Source organism: Giraffa tippelskirchi, chromosome 5, assembly GCF_054371585.1.
Source record: "Giraffa tippelskirchi isolate mGirTip1 chromosome 5, T2T-mGirTip1v1.2.pri, whole genome shotgun sequence".
Taxonomy (NCBI): Eukaryota; Metazoa; Chordata; class Mammalia; order Artiodactyla; family Giraffidae; genus Giraffa; species Giraffa tippelskirchi.
Genome location: NC_137279.1, coordinates 114053798 through 114072679, shown reverse-complemented (window position 1 = coordinate 114072679; position 18882 = coordinate 114053798). Strand labels below are relative to the sequence as shown.

The 18882-nt window shown below is 39.4% G+C and overlaps 1 protein-coding gene across 3 annotated transcripts in view; it reads right to left on the bottom strand.

Annotated features, from left to right (window-relative positions):
• LOC145505379 (mitochondrial adenyl nucleotide antiporter SLC25A24) overlaps positions 1–18882 on the bottom strand; it is a 67354-nt gene that overhangs the window by 41016 nt on the left and 7456 nt on the right. For 2 of the 3 annotated variants that reach the window (XM_081487229.1, XM_081487231.1), the window contains exon 2: positions 1089–1215. In XM_081487229.1, the coding sequence (XP_081343355.1) occupies positions 1089–1215 (127 nt within the window). Of the gene's footprint in view, positions 1–1088; positions 1216–17267; positions 17388–18882 lie in introns of those variants that run through there. The other variant, XM_081487230.1, reaches the window with a different exon arrangement.

Below are 18882 nucleotides of genomic sequence, written 5' to 3'. Positions count from 1 at the left end.
CAGCTCCACACTCCAGTATTCTGGCCTGGAGAATTCCATGGGCTGTATAGTCAATGGGGTTGCAAAGAGTAGGACACGACTGAGTGACTTTCACTTTTCAGCAAACTATAACCCTCTGGCCAAATAAGGCTAGTTGCCTGCTTTTACAAATAAAGTTTTATTGGTACACAGCCATGTCCACTCATTTACATATTATCTAGGGCTGTTTCTGCAGGGTGACAGCAGAGACAAGTACCTGCAACTGAAATCACATGGCTCACTAAGCTAAATATTTCCTATCTGGCCTTTCATTTAAAAAAAAAAAAAAGGTTGCCTACCCTGGCATGAACCATATTTTCTATTTATTTGTTTAACTTGTTTCTTGAATAATAAATCTGTGAATGGAATGGCCTCGACCACTTATGCATGGGGAGGGGTCTGAGGCTACATTATACATTTTTAAAATAAATTCCCTCTTCTTATCAAAGGTTGTCTCTGGTGATAAGTGTTTGATAGCTGCTTCCTTTCTCCTAATGTGGCCCTTGCTTTTTGCTCTCATGACTGGGACTCTAACTCCAAGCTATTAATAAATAGAAAAACCATAATCCCAATCAGAAGGTATATATTTAAATATCTATCTGCTATTTTCTTTTCTAACTTTCATAATCAGAGAGTATCTTCTCTGATCACAGGTTAATTCTTTCAAAAAGACTTATCAAACATAAGATAATCTGAAAGTTGTTTAAAGTTTAGAACATAAAACACTTGTGCTTAGTATGAATAAAAATAAATCTCTCTTGCTCAGAGAGCAAGAAAACATAATTATTATTTTTAAACCATAACTTTAAGTCAAATCAGTATAACACTCCATAATTAATATTTTACAAAAGGCCCTACTCACAGTTTATGATTCATTGGACAAAGCTACATATAACTTTTCCTCACTAAAAACATTCTATATAAAAATCATATACTAAGAAAAACAAATATTACCACAAGTAATAATTATCATCTAAAAAAGAGAGACTAAAATATACGTTCTTTTAGACTTTTGAAAACATGAGAAGTGCTTCTTCATAGCTGTTGATAAACAAAAAAGAAAGACAAACCATCATTGTTTTTGTCCAAACTCTTAAATGCCAATTTCATTTTTTTCTCATGGTCTTTAAGGTACTTCATAAATTCTTCAAAATCCAGCTTCCCATCTTTGTTGACATCACCAGTAGTGAAAATTTTCTATAAAAGAGAAAAAAATTAGAGATATTTTATATGGGTTAAAAGTATTGAATTTTTTGTACAAAAACTTTAAGCAAATTGGCTATTTTCATATTAAAAAATATATTTTATAAATTCCAAGATAGAAGACAAAATCTTGACCTAAATTTAAATGTTTAAAATAGTCTTTTTCCTTTTGAATTTCCAAAATTACATGACCTCTTCCTAAAGATGATCCTTATAAAAAGCTGTCATATCAAACTGTCTATCTCTATCAAGAAAAATCATTTGTTTTGAGAAATATTATTTCACAAACAATAATATACATACACATACTATATATAATAATGTATATGGATACAATAATATAATACATATACTATGTATATAATTATATGAATACAACATAAAATGGATACTATATATTCACATATAATACTATATATGTTATACCATATATAATATGTATATACATAACATTATATATGGACACACATATATACAAAAGATAAATGTATACCAGTAATGTCAGGTTAGGTTAACATGGTTTTTTAAATCTTATAATCTACCACAGTAACAGAATAAAAAAGTCATATGACCACCCTAGTAAATGTCGAAAAATTTTTGATGGATTCTACATCTTTATGACTGAAAATTCTGAGCAAACTAAAAACTCTGAGTGATGCTTTCTCAAACTAATAAAGGGTATCTACAAAGAATTCTAGCCTTTTTTGTTTAAACTACTATCAGTAGAAATCTCTTATCTGCAATCTAAATAGTCTTGATTCAAATGCCACCAATCATTACATTTTAAAAGCAAATACATGTTATTGTCACTGAAAAATAATTATTGTTCTTTATTTACTTTCAAAATTAGATTGAGGATGATTTTCATCTAGAAATTATTTTATGATTACTCAACACATACACTGAGGTTTGCATAATCCATGAGAAAATGTCACAGCATTCTGGGACCCCATTTAAGTTCTGAAGTTTCATCTAAGAAGTTTATATTTTGATCACTGAAAGTAACAGTGAACAACTCATTTTAGAAATTACAAATTAAAGGACATCTCTAACCCAATCTTTAAACAGCTTGATTTTTCTTTTTACCCATATTTCATTTGTTGTTATTGTTCAGTCACTAAGTCATGTCCAACTCTGCAATCCCATGGACTGCAGTATGCCAGGCTTCTTTGTCCTTCACTATCTCCTAGAGTTTGCTCAAATTCATGTCCATTGAGTCAGTGATGCTATCTAACCATCTCATCCTCTGCTGCCCTCTTCTCCTTCTGTCTTCAATCTTTCCCAGATTCAGAGTCTTTTCCAAGAGTTGGCTCTTCGTATCAAGTGGCCAAAGTATGGAGCTTCAGTATCAGTCCTTCCAATGAATATTCAGAGTTGATTTCCTTTGGGATTAACTGGTTTGATCTCTTTGTAGTACAAAGGATTCTCAACAGTCTTCTCCAGCAACACAATTTGAAATCATCAGTTCTTTGGTACTCAGCTCAGTTCAGTCACTCAGTCATGTCTGACTCTTTGCGACCCCATGGACTGAAGCACATCAAGCCTCCCTATCCATCACCAACTCCCAGAGCTTACTCAAACTCATGTCCATCGAGTTGGTGATGCCATCCAACCATCTCATCCTCTGTCTTCCCCTTCTCCTCCCACCTTCAATCTTTCCCAGCATCAGGGTCTTTTCAAATGAGCCAGTTCTTCGCATCAGGTGGACAAAGTATTGGGTTTCAGCTTCAGCATCAGTCCTTCCAATGAATATTCAGGATTGATTTCCTTTAGGATGGACTGGTTGGATCTCCTTGCAGTTCAAGGGAATCTCAAGAGTCTTCTCCAACACCACAGTTCAAAAGCATCAATTCTTCAGAGCTCAGCTTTCTTTACAGTCCAACTCTCACATCCATCCATACATGACTACTGGAAAAACCATACCTTTGACTAGACGGGCCTTTGTCAGCAAAGTAATGTCTCTGCTTTTTAATATGCTGTCTAGGTTGGTCATAGCTTTTATTCCAAAGAGCATCTTTTAATTTCATGGCTGCAGTCACTATCTGCAGTGATTTTAGAACCCCCCCCCCAAATAAAGTCTCTCACTGTTTCCATTATTTCCTCATTTATTTGCCATGAAGTGATGCGACCGGATGCCATGATCTTAGTTTTCTGAATGTTGAGCTTTAAGCCAACTTTTTCACTCTCCTCTTTCACTTTCATCAAGCGGCTCTTTAGTTCTTCACTTTCTGCCAGAAGTGTGGTGTCATCTGCATATCTGAGGTTATTGATATTTCTCCCAGTAATCTTCATTCCAGCTTGTGCTTAATCCAGCCCGGCATTTCTCATGATGTACTCTACATACAAGTTAAATAAGCAGGGTGACAATATTAAGCCTTGACGTACTCCTTTCCCAACTTGGAACCAGTCTGTTGTTCCATGTCCAGTTCTTCGGCACTCAGCCTTCTTTATAGTCCAACTCTCACAACTGTACATGACTACTGGAAAAAACAATAGCTTTGACTATTTCATTAACCTTTCTATAAAGAATCCACCTGCAATTCAGGAGACACAGGAGACAAAGGTTTGATCCCTGGGTCAGGAAGACTCCCTGGAAATGGCAACCCACTCCAGTATTCTTGCCTGGATAATTCCATGGACAGGAGAGCCAGGCTACAATCCAAAGGGTAGCAAAGAGTCAAACAAAACTGAGTGACTAAGGATGCATGCACAGTAAATACAAATTATTTATGCACAGTAAATAAGGGTTCCCAGAGTTATAACTCTCTACTGACTCTGAGTTCTGAGTTTTCTTGTCTATTCTGTGAAAATACAGACAAATCACAGGAGAAAAGGAAAGGGTATTTATTATGGGCTTACTATAGCAAGGAAGTCAGCCAATGTCACTTGTGTCTTGGCTCAAAGACAGGAAGAAGAGTGAGAAACTTTATAGTAGGAAAAAAGGAGTTTTCCAGTGTGCCCTGACTGGAGACTGCTGGCCTGGGAAAACTTCCGGATTTAAGTGGGTCATCCTGTGTGATTGGTTGGGGGACATATTTAGCTCTCTCTGGTTGGTCCTAAGTTGGTAGCAGGGACAAAAATTGGGGAAACTGTCAGTGATCAATCAATTCCTGGCCATCTGGGGCTGTTACAGAAGTTATTGTTTAGCTTCTTGGATTGTCACCAGAGATGGCATTCTGGCTTCCAGTAAAATCTGACTTACAGTAGGTTGTCTTCGTGGATTGTTTATCATAGACAAAGTGTTGTCTTCTCAGCAGGTCATGGGTCACAGTTCAAATTTTTTCAAATTGAAATATACTTGACCTACAGTATTATGCTAGCTTCAGGTTACAACACAGTGACTTCACATTTGCATATGTTATGAAATACAAAGTTAAATTTTAAATATGGTCGAACCACTATTTGCATATTCAGTCTCTCACTTTCCATAGCAAAAAAAAAAAAAAAAACCAAACCAAATAAATTATCATTCAAAAAATCTGTTACCAGAATAAAAAGTTGTATCTTTTCTTTCTTGGCACCACATAAGTACCACTTCTATACCTAAAAAATTAAATGAATTCTCAATCTGTATAAATAAACTTCCAACTAGGGAACATGGAGACATGTGAGAGAAAATTCACATCAAAACTTCCTAGAGACATCTCCTTACCTGAGGAAAAGCCACATCATTTTCCCTGAAATATAAGGTTCTATGTGGTTACTGTATTGCTGTAAAGAGCAATATTGCATAGGAACCTGGAATGTTAGGTCAATGAATCAAGGCAAATTGGAAGTGATCAAACCGGAGATGGCAAGAGTGAACATCAACATTCTAGGAATCAGCGAACTAAGATGGACTGGAATGGGTGAATTTAACTCAGATGACCATTATATCTACTATTGTGGGCAAGAATCCCTTAGAAGAAATGGAGTAACCATCATAGTCAACAAAACAGTCCAAAATGCAGTACTTGGACGCAGTCTCAAAAACACCAGAATGATCTCTGTTCATTTCCAAGGCAAACCATTCAATATAACAGTAATTCAAGTCTATGCCCCGACCAGTAACACTGAAGTTGAAGTTGAACGGTTCTATGAAGACCTACAAGACCTTCTAGAACTAACACCCAAAAAATATGTCCTTTTCATTATAGAGGACTGGAATGCAAAAGTAGGAGTCAAGAAACACCTGGAGTAACAGGCAAATTTGGCCTTGGAGTACAGAATGAATGAAGCGGGGCAAAGGCTAATAGAGTTCTGCCAAGAGAATGTATTGGTCATAGCAAACGTTCTCTTCCAACAACACAAGAGAAGACTCTACACATGGACATCACCAGATGGTCAACACCGAAATCAGATAGGTTATATTCTTTGCAGCCAAAGGAAGAGAAGCTCTATACAGTCAGCAAAAACAACACCCGTGGGAGCTGACTGTGGCTGTGGCTCAGATCATGAACTGCTTATTGCCAAATTCAGACTTAAATTGAAGAAAGTAGGGAAAACCACTAGACCATTCAGGTATGACCTAAATCAAATCCCTAACAGTTATACAGTGGAAGTGAGAAATAGATTTAAGGGACTAAATCTGATAGACAGAGTGCCTGATGAACTATGGACGGAGGTTCATGACATTGTACAGGAGACAGAGAGCAAGACCATCCCCAAGAAAAAGAAATGCAAAAAAGCAAAATGATTCTCTGAGGAGGCCTTACAAATAGCTGTGAAAAGAAGAAAAGCAAAAACCAAAGGAGAAAAGAAAGATATACCCATTTGAATGTAGAGTTCCAAAGAACAGCAAGGAGAGATAAGAAAGACTTCCTCAGTGATCAGTGCAAAAAAATAGAGGGAAACAACAGAATGGGAAAGACTAGTGATCTCTTCAAGAAAATTAGAGATCCCAAGGGAACATTTCATACAAAGATGGGCTCAATAAAGGACAAAAATGGTATGGACCTAACAGAAGCAGAAGATATTAAGAAGAGGTGGCAAGAATACACAGAAGAACTATACAAAAAAGATCTTCATGACTCAGATAATCATGATGGTGTGATCACTCACCTAGAGCCAGAAATCCTGGAATGTGAAGTCAAGTGGGCCTTAGGAAGCATCACTATGAACAAAGCTAGTGGAGGTGATGGAATTCCAGCTGAGCTGTTTCAAATCCTAAAAGATGATGCTGTGAAAGTGCTGCACTTTATTAATATGCCAGCAAATTTGGAAAACACAGCAGTGGCCACAGGACTGGATAAGGTCAGTTTTCATTCCAATCCCAAAGAAAGGCAATGCCAAAGAATGCTCAAACTACCACACAATTGCACTCATCTCACACGCTACTTAAGTAATGCTCAAAATTCTCCAAGCCAGGCTTCAACAATATGTGAACCGTGAACTTCCAGATGTTCAAGCTGGATTTAGAAAAGGCAGAGGAACCAGAGATCAAATTGCCAACATCTGATGGATCTTCAAAAAAGCAAGAGAGTTCCATAAAATCATCTATTTCTGCTTTATTGACTATGCCAAAGCCTTTGACTCTGTAGATCACATTAAACTGTGGAAAATTCTCAAAGAGATAGGAATAGCAGACCACCTGACCTGCCTCTTGAGAAATCTGTATGCAGGGCAAGAAGCAACAGTTAGAACTGGACATGGTACAACAGACTGGTTCCAAATAGGAAAAGGAGTACATCAAGGCTGTATATTGTCACCATGCTTACTTAACTTATATGCAGAGTACATCATGAGAAACGCTGGGCTGGAAGAAGAACAAGCTGAATCAAGATTGCTGGGAGAAATATCAATAACCTCAGATATGCAGATGATACTACACTTATGGCAAAAAGCGAAGAAGAACTAAAAAGCCTCTTGATGAAAGTGAAAGAGGGGAGTGAAAAAGTTGGCTTATAGCTCAACATTCACAAAGCTAAGATCATGGCATCCAGTCCCATCACTTCATGGCACATAGATTGAGAAACAGTGGAAACAATGGCAGACTTTATTTTGGGGGGGCTCCAAATCACTGCAGATGGTGATTGCATCCATGATATTAAAAGACGATTAGGGCGGGGCTAAGATGGCGGAGGAATAGGACGGGGAGACCACTCTCTCCTCCACAAATTTATCGAAAGAACATCTGAACGCTGACCAAACTTCACAAAACTACTTCTGAAGGCTGGCTGAGGACGTCAGGCTTTCACAAAAACTGCGCATTATCTTCAAAAGAGGTAGGAGAAATTATAAAAGATAAAAAGAGAGACAAAAGAGTTAGGGACGGAGACCCGTCCCGGGGAGGGAGTCGTAAAAGAGGAGGAATTTCCAAGCACCAGGAAACCCTCTCACCGGCGGGTGTGGGGGAGGATTTTTTATCTCGGAGGGCAACGTAACTGGGAGGAAAAAATAAATAAAATCCACAGATTACGTGCCTAAAGCAACTCCCAGCAAAGAACCCCAGACGCTCGCATCATCCGCCACCAGCAAGTGGGGGCTGAACGGAGAGGAGCGGGCGGCATTGCCTAGGGTAAGGACCGGGCCCGAGTGCCCCGAGGGCAATCTGAGGGAGCTAACGTGAGATAGTAACCTAAACTGTGGGACAGCGAGAGAGAGAGAACTATCCCGCGAAAAGCCCAACTCTAAGGCACTGCCGGCCCGCTCACAGAACAAAGGACTGAGCGATACCAGAGGAGAGCTAGCCGGCTGCGGATCGCCCCATCCCCCGCGGGACACAGCGGGCAGGCGGGGCCCGCCAGAGCCGGAAAGGGGCAAACTCGGCTCCAGAGAGGGCACCCCCTACCAAACTGCAAATAGGCTCCCAGTTTCTAAGCAAAGACTGCCTGAGATCCCGGAGGGTCGACAGCCGCCGGGAGGGTCGCAGCCAGAGACCAGCTCCCCAGAACCGACACAAAGCACACCGGAGCCGGGCGCGCCCGTAAACCGAGGCGGGGACCAGGGAGGTGATAAGCTGCACCGCCCCAACAGGGGACAGCGCCCTCGCCAAACTCCTGGCCGCCTGGGCAGCTCCGACCGGGAACGGCACAAGCCGCCGGCGAAACCGAGTCTGCGCCCTTGTGGAGTAACCGGGAGCCTGAACCTGAGCGGCTTAGACCTGGGAAGTGCACGCAGCTCAGGGCCCGCTCCCCGGCCGAGTAACCTGAAGCCTGAGCAGGGTAGACGGGGAAAGCACACACGCCGTGAGCGGGGGCGAACCCAGTGCGGCCGAGACACTGCGAGCTTACCACACACACGCCAGAATTGCAGTGTTCCTTCCTCCCCACAGCACGATTGAACAAGCGAACCTAAAGAGATCACCTCCACTACTTTGTTGCAGGGCGGAAATTAGATACTGAAGAGATCTCCAAACAGAAGCCAAATAAACAGAGGGAAGCGCTTTGGAAGGGACAGGCCAACAGATTAAGATCCCTGTAGTTAATACCGACTGCATTAAAAAGGACCTATAGATCTTGAAAAGTATAAGCAGGAATAAGGATCTATCTAAAACTGAGCAGATCCCACACTGCTCACAACAGCTCCAGAGAAAGTCCGGGATATATATATTTTTTACTATTATTATTTTATTTTATTTTTTTAATTTTTTTTTGTTTTTAATTAAAAAAAAATTTTTTTTTCTCTTCTTTCCTTTTTCTTCAAGTCCTCTATTACACCTTTAACTTTCATCTTCATAACCCACTATTAACCTGCAAAAAAAAAAAAAAAAAAAACCCCTATTTTTGAAGCAAACTACATACATATATCTTATACCTTTTGTGTTTTCTTTTTTTTTAATGTTTTTTTCCTGTTCTACATTTTTTTACTGTTTCTTTTTTTACTGTTTTACTGTTTTTTTTTTTTACACTGTTTCCTTTTTTCTTTTTTTTTTTTTAGATTGTAAGTTTTATAAGAGTCTAACCTCTACTCTAGATTTTTAATCTTTGTTTTACATATTTGATATCAACTTTGTACATTTAAGAACCCAATCTTTAGGACCCATTTTTACTCAGGAGTGTGATCACTGGCCTGATCACTCTCTCCCCCTATTGATGCTCTTTCTTCTCCCCCAGGGAACCTCTATCTCCCACCCTCCTCCTTCTCTTCTCAACCCAATTCTGTGAATCTCTGAGGGTGTTCTGGGTACCAGAGAACACTTCAGGAACAGGATACTGCCCAGATCTCTCTCTCCCCTCTCAATTCCTCCCTTTCTACTCATGCTCACCTCTGTTACCTTCCTCCCCCCCCTCTATGTATCTCTGTGAATCACTCTGAGGGTTCCAAACTGTGGAAAGCACAGAGGGAAGTGCTTACTGGCTAGATTGCTCTCTCCACATTTGAATTCCCCTCTTCCCCTCCTGGTCACCTCAACCCACCCACCCCCACCTCATCTCTCCATGTAACTCAGTGAACCTTTCTGGGTATCCCTCACTGTGGAGAATCTTTTCACCATTAACCTAAAAGTTTTATTATTGAGGCTGTATGGAAGGAGAAGTCTTGAGGCTACTGCAAGAATAAGACTGAAAGCCAGGGGAAACATTAATTAATAAGAGGCCATCCAATAGCCTCCATAAATTCACTGAAACCAAGCTCCACCCAAGAGACAATAAGTTCCAGAGCAAGACATACCACGCAAATTCTCCAACAACGCAGGAACATAGACCTGAGCATCAATATACAGGCTGCCCAGAGGCACACCAAATCCATAGACATCTCAAAAATTAATACTGGTCACTCCATTACACTCTAGAGAGCAGAAATCCAGCTCCACCCACCAGAACACCGACACAAGCTCCCCCAACCAGGAAACCTTGACAAGCCACCTGTCCAACCCCAACCGCAGTGAGGAACCTCCACAACAAAGAGGAACTTCATACTACCAGAATACAGAAGGGCCACGCCTGACACAGCAATCTAAACAAGATGAAAAGGCAGAGAAATACTCAGCAAGTAAAGGAAAATGAGAAATGCCCACAAAGCCAAACAAAAGAGGAGGAGATAGGGAATCTATCTGAAAAAGAATTTAGAATAAGGATAATAAAAATGATCCAAAATCTTGAAAGCAAAATGGAGTTACAGATAAATAGCCTGGAGACAAAGATTGAGAAGATGCAAGAAATGTTTATCAAGGACTTAGAAGAAATAAAAAGGAATCAATATAGAATGAATAATGAAATAAAGGAGATAAAAGACACTCTGGAGGGAACCAACAGTAGAATAACGGAGGCAGAAGATAGGATAAGTGAGGTAGAAGATAGAATGATGGAAATAAACGAAGCAGAGAGGAAAAAAGAAAAAAGAATCAAAAGAAATGAGGAAAACCTCCGGGACCTCTGGGACAATATGAAATGCCCCAACATTCGAATCATAGGAGTCCCAGAAGAAGAAGATAAAAGGAAAGGCCATGAAAAAATACTCGAGGAGATAATAGTTGAGAATTTCCCTAAATTGAGGAAAGAAATAGTCACAGAAGTTCAAGAAACCCAGAGAGGTCCAAACAGGATAAACCCAAGGCGAAACACCCCAAGACACATATTAATCAAATTAACAAAGATCAAACACAAAGAACAAATATTAAAAGCAGCAAGGGAAAAACAACAAATAACACACAAGGGGATCCCCATAAGGATAACAGCTGATCTTTCAATAGAAACCCTTCAGGCTAGAAGGGAATGGCAGGACATACTTAAAGTAATGAAAGAGAATAATCTACAACCCAGATTACTGTACCCAGCAAGGATCTCATTCAGATATGAAGGAGAATTCAAAAGCTTTACAGACAAGCAAGAGCTGAGGGAATTCAGCACCACCAAACCAGCTCTCCAGCAAATGCTAAAGGATCTTCTCTAAACAGGAAACACAGAAAGGATGTTTCAACACGAACTCAAAACAACAAAGTAAATGGCAACGGGATCATACTTATCAATAATTACCTTAAATGTAAATGGGTTGAATGCCCCAACCAAAAGACAAAGGGTTGCTGAATGGATACAAAAACAAGACCCCTATATATGCTGTCTACAAGAGACCCACCTCAAAACTAGGGACACACACAGGCTGAAAGTGAAAGGATGGAAAAACATATTCCATGCAAACGGAGACCAAAAGAAAGCAGGAGTCGCAATACTCATTTCAGATAAAATAGACTTTAAAATAAAGGATGTGAAAAGGGACAAAGAAGGACACTACATAAAGATCAAAGGATCAATTCAAGAAGAAGATGTAACAATCATAAATATATATGCACCCAACATTGGAGCACCACAATATATAAGGCAAATACTAACAAGTATGAAAGGGGAAATTAACAATAACACAATAATAGTGGGAGACTTTAATACTCCACTCACGCATATGGATAGATCAACTAAACAGAAAATTAACAAGGAAACACAAACTTTAAATGATACAATAGACAAATTAGATTTAATTGATATTTACAGGAGTTTCCACCCCAAAACAATCAATTTTACCTTTTTCTCAAGTGCACATGGAACTTTCTCCAGGATAGATCACATCCTGGGCCATAAATCTAGCCTTGGTAAATTCAAAAAAATTGAAATCATCCCAGCCATCTTCTCTGACCACAATGCAGTAAGATTAGACCTCAATTACAGGAAAAAAACTATTAAAAGTTCCAACATATGGAGGCTAAACAACACGCTTCTGAATAACCAACAAATCACAGAAGAAATCAAAAAAGAAATCAAATTATGCATAGAAACGAATGAAAATGAAAACACAACAACCCAAAACCTATGGGACACTGTAAAAGCAATACTAAGGGGAAGGTTCATAGCAATACAGGCGTACCTCAAGAAACAAGAAAAAAATCAAATAAATCAACTAACTCTACACCTAAAGCAACTAGAGAAGGAAGAAATGAAGAACCCCAGGGTCAGTAGAAGGAAAGAAATCTTAAAAATTAGGGCAGAAATAAATGCAAAAGAAACAAAAGAGACCATAGCAAAAATCAACAAAACTAAAAGCTGGTTTTTCGAGAAGATAAACAAAATTGATAAGCCATTAGCCAGACTCATCAAGAAACAAAGGGAGAAGAATCAGATCAACAAAATTAGAAATGAAAATGGAGAGATCACAACAGACTCCACAGAAATACAAAGGATCATAAGAGACTACTACCAACAGCTATATGCCAATAAAATGGACAACTTGGAAGAAATGGACAAATTCTTAGAAAAGTATAACTTTCCAAAACTGAACCAGGAAGAAATAGAAGATCTTAACAGACCCATCACAAGCACGGAAATCGAAACTGTAATCAGAAATCTTCCAGCAAACAAAAGCCCAGGACCAGACGGCTTCACAGCGGAATTCTACCAAAAATTTAGAGAAGAGCTAACACCTATCCTACTCAAACTCTTCCAGAAAATTGCAGAAGATGGTAAACTTCCAAACTCATTCTATGAGGCCACCATCACCCTAATTCCAAAACCAGACAAAGATGTCACAAAAAAGGAAAACTACAGGCCAATATCACTGATGAACATAGATGCAAAAATCCTTAATAAAATTCTAGCAAACAGAATCCAACATCATATTAAAAAGATCATACATCATGACCAAGTGGGCTTTATCCCAGGAATGCAAGGTTTTTTTAACATCCGCAAATCAATCAATGTAATACACCACATTAACAAATTGAAAGAAAAAAACCATATGGTTATCTCAATAGATGCAGAAAAAGCCTTTGACAAAATTCAGCATCCATTTATGATTAAAACCCTCCAGAAAGCAGGAATAGAAGGAACATATCTCAACATAATAAAAGCTATATATGACAAACCCACAGCAAACATTATCCTCAATGGTGAAAAATTGAAAGCATTTCCCCTAAAGTCAGGAACAAGGCAAGGATGCCCACTTTCACCACTACTATTCAACATAGTTTTGGAAGTTTTGGCCACAGCAATCAGAGCTGAAAAAGAAATAAAAGGAATACAGATAGGAAAAGAAGAAGTAAAACTCTCACTGTTTGCAGATGACATGATCCTCTACATAGAAAACCCTAAAGACTCTACTAGAAAATTACTAGAGTTGATCAATGAATATAGTAAAGTTGCAGGATATAAAATTAACACACAGAAATCCCTTGCATTCCTATACTCCAATAATGAGAAAACAGAAAGAGAAATTAAGGAAACAATACCATTCACCATTGCATCAAAAAGAATAAAATACTTAGGAATATATCTACCTAAAGAAACAAAAGACTTATATATAGAAAACTATAAAACACTGATGAAAGAAATCAAAGAGGACACAAACAGATGGAGAAATATACCGTGTTCATGGATTGGAAGAATTAATATAGTGAAAATGAGTATTCTACCCAAAGCAATCTACAGATTCAATGCAATCCCTATCAAGCTACCAATGGTATTTTTCACAGAACTAGAACAAATCATCTCACAATTTGTATGGAAATATAAGAAACCTCGAATAGCCAAAGCAATTTTGAGGAAGAAGAATGGAACTGGAGGAATCAACCTGCCTGACTTCAGGCTCTACTACAAAGCCACAGTCATCAAGACAGTATGGTATTGGCACAAGGATAGAAATATAGATCAATGGAACAAAATAGAAAGCCCAGAGATAAACCCACGCACATATGGACACCTTATCTTCGACAAAGGAGGCAAGAATATACAATGGAGAAAAGACAATCTCTTTAACAAGTGGTGCTGGGAAAACTGGTCAACCACTTGTAAAAGAATGAAACTAGAACACTTCCTAACACCGTACACAAAAATAAACTCAAAATGGATTAAAGATCTAAACGTAAGACCAGAAACAATAAAACTCCTAGAGGAAAACATAGGCAAAACACTCTCCGACATAAATCACAGCAGGATCCTCCATGACCCACCTCCCAGAATATTGGAAATAAAAGCAAAAATAAACAAATGGGACCTAATTAAAATTAAAAGCTTTTGCACAACAAAGGAAACTATAAACAAGGTGAAAAGACAGCCTTCAGAATGGGAGAAAATAATAGCAAATGAAGCAACAGACAAACAATTAATCTCAAAAATATACAAGCAACTTCTGCAGCTGAATTCCCGAAAAATAAACGACCCAATCAAAAAATGGGCCAAAGAACTAAACAGACATTTCTCCAAAGAAGACATACAGATGGCTAACAAACACATGAAAAGATGCTCAACATCACTCATTATTAGAGAAATGCAAATCAAAACCTCAATGAGGTATCATTTCACACCAGTCAGAATGGCTGCTATCCAAAAGTCTACAAGCAATAAATGCTGGAGAGGGTGTGGAGAAAAGGGAACCCTCTTACACTGTTGGTGGGAATGCAAACTAGTACAGCCACTATGGAGAACAGTGTGGAGATTCCTTAAAAAACTGGGAATAGAACTGCCATATGACCCAGCAATCCCACTGCTGGGCATATACACCGAGGAAACCAGAATTGAAAGAGACGCGTGTACCCCAATGTTCATCGCAGCACTGTTTACAATAGCCAGGACATGGAAGCAACCTAGATGTCCATCAGCAGACGAATGGATAAGGAAGCTGTGGTACATATACACAATGGAATATTACTCAGCCATTAAAAAAAATACATTTGAATCGGTTCTACTGAGATGGATGAAACTGGAGCCCATTATACAGAGTGAAGTAAGCCAGAAAGAAAAACAACAATACAGTATACTAATGCATATATATGGAATTTGAAAGATGGTAACGATAACCCTACATGCGAGACAGAATAAGAGACACAGATGCATGGAACAATTTTATGGACTCTGAGGGAGAAGGTGAGGGTGGGACGTTCTGGGAGAATGGCATTGAGACATGTGTATTGTCATATGTGAAACAGAGCACCATTCCATGTTCGATGCATGTGACAAGGGCTCAGGGCCGGGGCAATGGGATGATCCAGAAGGATGGGATGGGGAGGGAGGTGGGTGGGGGGTCCGGGAAGGGGAACACATGTAAACCCATGGCTGATTCATGTCAATGTATGGCAAAAACTATTACAATATTGTAAAGTAATTAGCCCCCAACTAAAATAAATAAATTTATAAAAAAATAAAAAATAAAAAAATAAAAGACGATTCCTCCTTGGAAGAAAAGTCATGACCAACTTAGACAGCATATTAAAAAGCAGAGACATTACTTTGCCAACAAAGATCTGTCTAGGCAAGGCTATGGTTTTTCCAGTAGTCATGTATGGATGTGAGAATTGGACGGTGAAGAAAGCTGAGCGCCAAAGAATTGATGCTTTTGAACTGTGGTGTTGGAGAAGACTCTTGAGATTCCCTTGGACTGCAAGGAGATCCAACCAGTCCATCCTAAAGGAGATCAGTCCTGAATATTCATTGGAAGGACTGACGTTGAAGCTGAAACGCCAATACTTTGGCCACCTGATGCGAAGAGCTGACTCATTTGAAAAGACCCTGATGCTGGGAAAGATTGAAGGCGAGAGGAGAAAGGGACAACAGAGAATGAGATGGTTGGATGGCACCACCGACTCAATGGACATGAGTGTGAGTAAACTCCGGGGGTTGGTGATGGACAGGGAGGCCTGGTGTGCTGCAGACCATAGGGTCACTAAGAGTCAGGCACAACTGAGTGACTGAACTGAACTGAACTGATGTGGTTACTGTAGGGTCCCCTCGAGTTTTGATACGTAAGCCCTCATCAGTCACAAAAAGCCTTTTTATATGGCTCACACAGTCTATTACCAAGAACAACAGTATGGAAAAAAATTTGTTTTGACAAAGAAGTAATGTGTTTGAAAGACTGAATTTATTTATGGCATAATCTAGAATTCCTTATGAAAGGTTAGTTTATTCCTAATAAATAAATAAAACTCACACTTGAAAATCTAAGTACAAGAGAAGCTTTAAAAAAGCATGAAGGGCAATAGGTTTAAAGACAAAAACACAACTTAAAAATCCAAGTGAAATTTACAGAGAGAATATTTTCGACTGGCCTGGTCTTTAGACAACATCCAGTCCAGGCCTCTGATGTTACAAATGAAGAAACCAAGACACAATGCTTGGCATATAAAATGCACTCAAAATACTATTGATCAATGACTGAATGGATGATTAAAATACAGACTTCCAAAGTTCACACAGCTTATTTCAAGAAGAGTTTTACCAAATCTTAATATGACAGAACTCAACTGACAGTTTTTTGAGCATGAAGTACCAGTTTTTCAAATGAATTTGCCAATCTTTACCTCTCATGGATCTCCCAGTCTTCTGAGCTAAACATACAAAGAGCAAATATAATTGGAAAACAATAACTATACTCAATAATAACTTGGAAACAGAAAATTACTTAGAAATACACTGGTAGAAATGCATGAGGCATCACATACTGAGAAGGATCCTCTAACCTAGGTTGCTGGGGGAAAGATCAGCAAAGCAAACAATGCCCAAGCTCATTTTTAAAAGTCTGATGATTAAAGCAAGTTATAAGGACATATTAGCTTGGGTGAGACCCCAAGACTACAAGCCATTCATACTGATTGCCCTCCTTCAAAATCCAATATTAGAGAAGTTTCAACTACCACACAACTCTCAAAACATACACATAGTGATTATGCCAGTTTCCTGAAGAGCAGAGGGTGCATTCTTGGGGTTGATGCTCATAGTCCACTAATAACAGGTGAGTATTTTGAACAAGGGGACTCCAAAAACCAGTTTGCATCCAATATCTTGAGAGCAATTTGAATTCAGAAGCCGGAGTTCATCTCTAGTTAAGTTATTTTGTCTCAAGACTTGCCTTGATGTCTTTTTCCTTCCCTGGATACTTTTGGAACACTTAGTAATGATTGGTTATTGTATTCCTTATTACATTCCTAAATTATCATATTAGAGCCAGGGAGAAAACTGAAAAAAATGCTTGAGAAGACTGTTAGTAACATTGTTATTCTTCCTACAGTAACGTTAACTGACCTGAAAACTACAGTGGCAGCCCAGATCAAGTTAGGAAGGGGTAAATTTGACTGTAGGCTTCTCTGCCTAAGGCTCCTCCAGAACTCTCAGCCCCAGTCTCTCTCCAATCACAGCCTCTCTGAAGCCCACCTTCCCTCCATCCTGAATGACCCCTGCACCCTGCAGGCCTTCCTGAAGCTCAAAGATGTCCAGGGTCCCGTCTTCATTATGGTCTAGGTGAGAAAACAGTTTTTCATAGGAGGAGTCCATCTGGGATGTCTCTGGCAGCAGAAGCGACTCGAGTGGTCCACGTTGTGACCCCGTGAGTCTCGAGGTGGATGTGAAAGGCAAGATGGCGATCTCTGCCCACCGCAGGCCGAGTTGGAAGAGACCTGAAGTAGCAGCTGTCTCTCTGCTACCAAAGCCAAAGCCCTTCTGCCAGGTACAGAACAGGAAGGCGACCGTGCAGGCAACGGCTCCAGAGCAGAGGCACACGTTGCACGGCACACGGCTGGGGGCCAGGTCTGGCGCTCGAGGCTGCCAAGTTCCCGCCTCCTCCCTGATCATCCAATCAGAAAGCCTGTTTCCACCTCACTCCAGGAAGAGTCTTTTCTCTAGAGGCTTCCTGAAAGGCTTCGGCACAGGTGTGTCTCTAAAGGTAGAACTTCTTTTTAGAGAAAAGTGGGTAGGGGAGTTTTGAGACATGGACTGTGGAGTCGTAATGACTAGTGTTGGTCCAACTTTTTTTTTTAAGTTGTTTAGTCACACCTTTCTAAGACTTCTTCTTTTAAGGTTAAGGAACTTGGGAATCATTGTAATGATGCTTGGAACCTGAATGAAAATCTGCCAGCGTGGGCCTTTCCTTCTGTGATCACCCCCGCGTTCCTACCCCAGGTCATTATCTTCACTGGGTTTCTGCAGTGGCTCCAGAACAAATGTGAAATTCTTTGAGCTGCTTCCCTTCTAGCTCTTGCTAATCCTCTCAGCTTTAAGAGTCCTATGCCTCTTATGATCCTAAGTCTCTCCTAAGAAAGTTACAGTAAGAGTTTGTGCCGGTGAATACATGGCAGACAACTTAAGTTTTAAAATTGTCCATGACTTCAGAGGCCAGCTGAACACAACTGTTAGATCAGTTAGCTGTGAACATGGGTATAGGAATACCTTCATATGCTACATAGTCTGCCCCATTTTTCCTCCACCTATTAATAAAAGAATTACTACTAAATGGTGCCACTATTTGAGCAGAAATAAAAAATACCTGAAAAAATCTGTATAAAAAAAGTCAAGATCTTCCTTTTTTCATTTTATTGCCTTATTCATTCTAAATCTAGATTTTTTTGGTTTTGGTCCTATACTATTACAAAGTCTTCCAAGCCTAAGTTGAATCAAAATAAGAACTTCCAGCTAAAATTGCTGACTCTTCATCAGTTTATTTTTCTGATTTCCATTTCAGTAAATTAAAATTCAGATTATTTCTTCTCCTGTTTGGTGTTCTGAAATTTTTCCTCAGAATATCTCAAATGATATCCAAATATTAATGTCCTTTTAGAAGGTTCTAATGTGGCCTTTGATGAAAAACAAGGAGGAGGAGGAAGGGCAGAAGGAGGAAGAGGAGAGGAAGGAGGAGAGGGGAAGGGGGAAAGGAAGGAGGGATATTCTAAGAAAAAAAAAAAGCAGACAGGGTTACTAGATTCTTATGGGAATATTAGTAATAACTACTGAATTGCCTTGTTTCTCATACTACCTTCTACAAACAATTCCTGAG